General features: G+C 39.0%; 1 protein-coding gene across 1 annotated transcript in view; it reads left to right on the top strand.

Moving 5' to 3' along the window:
- LOC137984772 (BTB/POZ domain-containing protein 6-like) overlaps positions 1–1052 on the top strand; it is a 1589-nt gene extending 537 nt beyond the window's left edge. The window contains exon 1 of the mRNA XM_068832046.1: positions 1–1052. This exon is cut by the window's left edge and continues 537 nt beyond it. Coding sequence (XP_068688147.1) covers positions 1–864 — 864 coding nt within the window. The 3' untranslated portion in view covers positions 865–1052.
- The last annotated feature ends 4453 nt before the right edge of the window (positions 1053–5505 follow it).

Consider the following 5505-nt stretch of genomic DNA (forward strand, 5'->3'; position numbering starts at 1 on the left):
TGGCGTGTTGTGGATAAGCATGCTGAAGATGCAGTGAAATCGACTAGTTTCACAACCATTGGGAAATCTGTGTTGGAAGAATTAGTTGAGAGAGATACATTAAAGATCGAGGAGGTGGAGTTATTTAAAGCAGTTGACCAGTGGGCAAGCAAGGAATGCGAGAAACAAGGATTGAAAACAGATGGAGCTGTAAAAAGAGGAATTCTTGGCGAAGGCATTGTGAAGGCAATACGCTTCCCAGTGATGAAGCAGAAAGAATTTGTAGCAACTGTATTGGACAGTAATTTATTAACGCAAAATGAGGTTTATGATGTAATGAAGCATTACAACTCAGTTCAGTTAACATCCCCGCAAGGATTTCCGGTTTTTGAAAGATTCGGTAAATTTTATCAGTGTTTCAGGTTTGACTCTGCTATGATTAGTGGATGTGTTTGGGAGTGGGATGTTCTCATTTTCTCAGTTTCTAAATCCATCAAATTATTTGGGATTTCTTTGTTTGGAAGTGAAAATAATCAATACACTGTTAAAATTAGGATTAAGAGGAGACTTCGAGAAAATCCAAAATCTACTCATCAGCTAGTGTGCAAAAAAGGAACATTTTCATCTGTTAAAATGGAAAGTGAGTCTGTCCAGTATAGTGGATTTAATGTTCTCTTTGATAAGCCTGTAATAATCCAACAAGGTACCTCGCATGTGGTCGTGGCAGAAATATCTGGTCCACCATCTTGGTGTGGAGGAAGTGGAAGTCATTCTGTCATATGTTCAGATGTGACATTTACTTTTAAGAATGCTGTAGCGCCAGGAAGTGGCACCACCATAAAAGTTGGTCAGTTTCCTAGATTTTTGTTTACTCCTGATCAGTAAGTGCCTTTTACTTGTTGGACTCTCACAACATGGCATGCAATTAGCTGGATTACTCTTTTTCTGACTTTTCAAGGAATCCTTTGTAGATCTTTGGAAAAACATTTAGAACATTTTAATTCTTTATGCTATTTTTTTTATTATAGGTGTAGTTCGGCCCTGAATTAAAAATAAATTAAAACAAAATTTAACTTTTGTAAACTTTTATGTTGTCAAGAGCTACAGGGTTTACCTTGCTGTTGTAGTTATATGAAATCTTTCAAAAAAATACACTGTACCTTTGTCTGCCTGTTGACAGGCAAAGATGTTATCAATCAGTTATTGCATTTATCGGTTCTCAGTATTTATTTCTATAAATAGCTGAAAAACATGCTTGCCATGGGTCACTTTGCTCAAGAACAGATTAATAATATTACAAACCATTTTGATTATGTTCAGGAAAATAGTTTTCATTCATCGTTATTGGAAGCTCCAAAAGAGAAGCTTGACACTTGCAAATAATTTGCATTTTATGCTCATGATTATGGTTAAGTCTTTGTTGGGTCAAGTTTAAGTATAACAGGCCTCTTCAAAACAAATACCTGTTCCGTATATTCTAGTTCACATTATGAAAAGCAGTTTCCTCCTCTTCTGTGTTATCTCTTGTTAGTTCTTTGCAGTATCATGATTAAAAGTGTTTTTTTTTTCCCTTTAACCATTTTCCTGGCAATAATTTTGGTTGTACAGTTGGAACACAGTAAGAAACCTACCTATAAGAACCTACAATATTGGAAAAAGTTAGTTGGAACACTTAGGGAATGGTCTAGAATCATCCTGCTACAGGATCACATGTTATGCTACATCCCCCTCCCCAATTCAATGCTCAGTGAGAATTAAGACTGCTTGTAGTTGTGAAAATCAACATTAAAGGAGGGGGAAAAAGGGGATGGGTGTTCCAACAAATCCAACAAGTATTGTAGTTTAATAATAATAATAATAATAATAATAATAAACTTGTATAGCGCCGATATCAATATAGCTATTTTCATCAGCGCTTAAAACATAAAACTGCATAAAACCTACTAAAACATATTAATAAAATTATGAAAAAGCTTTCTGAAATAAAAATGTCTTGAGTGTCTTTTTAAAAGATGCTATTGAGGGGCTACTCCTGATCGCATAGGGCAGTAAATTCCATAGTTGAGGAGCAGCAACAGCAAAAGATCGATCTCCTAAAGTTGTTAAGGTCTTAAATTTCACACGGTTTAGTAGCAGTCCATCACAATCGGAGCGTAACTTGTATTTACATGCTTCTTTAAGATTAATAAGTTCTTGGAGATAAAAAGGCGCTAAGCCATTGATAGCCTTATACGTCAACAGTAATATCTTCAAGTCAATTCGAAATTTAACGGGCAGCCAGTGCAGATTATACAGCAGCGGTCTTACATGGCAGTACTTGGATTCCTGAAAAATTAACCTAGCTGCAGCATTTTGGACCCTCTGCAGTTTATTAAGCTGATAGGTTGGCAGGCCATAGAGCAGGCTGTTGCAATAATCGACGCGGCTTGAGACAAATGCGTGAATAAGCGTCTCAGTGCACCGCCTAGAAAGATATTTTCTAATTCTTCTTATATTATACAAGTAATAAAAAGCATTTGAGCAAGTATTATTTACATGAGAATTCATTGAAAGAGTCGAGTCTAACCATGCCCCCAGATTCTTAACTACTTCCTTTGGTCTAATTACGCTGCCTCCAATTATAAGCTGATCAATGTTAACCTTGGCTAGTTGTTGCTTGGTACCTATCATTAGAAATTCTGTTTTATCTTCATTGAGAAGTAGTTTGTCATTGGTCATCCAATTGCGTATATCATCCACACAATGCTGAATAGCAGTGACAGCCTCAAATTGCCCAATGCTCTTATTTGGACTAAAGGACACATACAGCTGCGTGTCGTCAGCGTAGCAGTGAACCGTAGGGAGGTGCGCCTTGATAACGTCAAACAATTTGCTTGCATAAATCGTAAAAAGCAATGGTCCGAGGCAAGAGCCCTGCGGTACACCAAAGTCCAAATTCAAATTCTGAGATAAATTGCCTTGGACCATAACACGCTGTGATCTTCCCCTAAGGTAGGAGCTAAACCATTCAAGTGCCATCCCAGATATACCAAATTTTGAGTGAAGGCGACTAAGTAAAACATTGTGATCCACAGTGTCAAATGCCGCACTAAGATCTAATAAGACCAATAGTGTAACATGCTGTTTGTTCATATTTAACAAGATATCATTTTTCACTCTCAGCAACGCTGTTTCTGTGCTATAATTCTTCCTATAAGATGACTGATTGGAAGGATAAAGATTGTTCTCGCAAATGTGGCTATGAATTTGGTTATAGACGGCTGACTCTGTCAGCTTCGAAACAAATGGTAAGTTACTAACGGGACGAAAATTCTTGAAGAGTATGTCGAGGCCAGGTTTTTTAAGTAACGGTAAGACTAGAGCCTCCTTCCAGGCGACAGGAAAGTGACCAGACTTTAAGGACGTATTTATCAATCTTGTAAGTACAGGCAATAGAACATCACATCGGCTGACCAACGTTGAAGGCATAGGGTCAAGAACACAAGATTTTAAAGACGAATACTGCATAAGAGACTTCACCTCTTGTTCCGTTAACATCTCAAATTCAGTGAGGTGGACGAAAGACGACTCAATGCCCTCGTTGTCGTGTTTATGGCAGTCAGCAGCACCATGACTATCGAGACGACTCCTAATATTCACTATTTTCTGTACAAAAAACTTCCCGATGTCCTCGGCGAATTGGGCCTTATCAATAGTGGGGGGTAGGCAGTCGGCAGATCCTCTATTTAGCAAGCGATTACTACCGGCAAACAGCTTCTTTTGATCCTTGCTGTTCTCCTCAATGAAATTAGTGTAAAATTCCCTGCGAGCCTTGTTCATAAGAGCGGTTGTTGCATTCCTCTTAACCTTGAAGGCAGCCAGGTCAGTATATAACTTAGTTCTTCTCCATCTTTTCTCAGCCTTTCTTCTTTCACGTTTAGCCATCTTGATCTCCTCATTGAACCAAGGAACACGAGGTCTCTCTTTGATAGACCTGGTAATTAAAGGAGCATGTTTATCCAAGACAACTTTCAGTGTGCTGTTATAACATTTAGCCAAATCTTCCAGGGCTTCAGGAGGATTTCTGCACAAATCAGTGGAAGCCAGATCGGACTGGAAGGAATTCAAGTCAATAGATTTAAACTTTCTGTAGGAGATAGTCTTCTCTAATAACGATGGTTTTGTTGACTTGAGACTGAACAAAACCGTACCAACGGTCTACACGTGGTGAGTCTTCAATGATATTGTCAGACCGCCGAGAAATTACAAGATCTAAAGTATAACCTTGGACGTGAGTATCTTGTTCAACATGTTGTTGAAGACCGACTGATTCAAAGAAATCAGAGAGTTTATTGGCATCACTGTCTCCAGCGACGTCAATATGGATGTTGAAGTCACCTAGGATTAGTAACTCTTCTTTGGACAACAGAATTGTCTCGACATAATCTGCAAATTCGGCAAAAAATGTACTCGTGGTAACTCTGTGCTCATCTGAGTACGGCAAGCGGTAGATCACAATGATACGGAGATTGTGAGATGTGGATTGCACAGTCCATTCACAAAACTCAAATGAGGTTTTCTCACCGGCGTCGATCTTTTTAACAGTAAGCGAATTCCGGTAAACCAAAGCAGTACCACCTCCCCTACGGCCAATTCGGGTGTGATCAGCTAACACATAACCGACAGGGCATGATTCATTTCTAATTGCATCATCACTTGGGCATAACCATGTCTCTGTTATAGCAAATAAATCTACTTTGGTCTCGCAGACATAATCAACAAAATCTGCAGTCTTGTTTCTAAGCGACCGTATATTCAACAAGCACATACTTAAGGAGTTGCATGAAGATAACACTGATTTGTTTCTGTGAATATTGTTACTCCGCAAGGTCGATGCGATGCGAGGTGTTGAGTTGGTCACTGGTCCAGGGTTCAGCTTAAACACCAAATCGCCTATTAGTGGCAGGTGAAAAACAGCCATTGAATTGGAATAATAGCTGCAGGGACATTTATGGCGCCTGAACTTGACCTTGGTTGATGAAAGAAGTGCGAATCTTGTTTTTACATGTCCACAGGGAAAAAAAGTGAGAGAGTGAGAGAAAGCCTTAATTCCAGCGTCCAAATTCCACAGGCACAATGGTTCATTAGATTCAACTCTATAGCTATTGTTATAAACACAATAAAGAGAATCCAAGAACTCCAATAGAACAGAAACTCTAACCAAAAAACTCCCATTTCTTCTGCCGAGGATTATGTTACCAGACGAATAATACGCTCCCAGGTTGCACCATGAAGTTAGATGACATCTGGTTAAGCTGATGTTGTTCAATGGACGTTCCGATAAGGGTAAAACCCAGAGAAATACAAGCTCAACAAAAACGTGGCCAACCCTCATTTCTAACCCTTTGACTCGCAGGAGTGATCAGCATGTAAATTCTCCTCACGATTTCAATGGCAGTCAGTCAGACAGGTATTGAGCGTGAAGATAATTATCAGTGTTAGAGGTGTGATCTTGATACGACACCAAATTCTCATAACTAATCAAAA

Source organism: Montipora foliosa, chromosome 14 (assembly GCF_036669935.1).
Source record: "Montipora foliosa isolate CH-2021 chromosome 14, ASM3666993v2, whole genome shotgun sequence".
NCBI lineage: Eukaryota > Metazoa > Cnidaria > Anthozoa > Scleractinia > Acroporidae > Montipora > Montipora foliosa.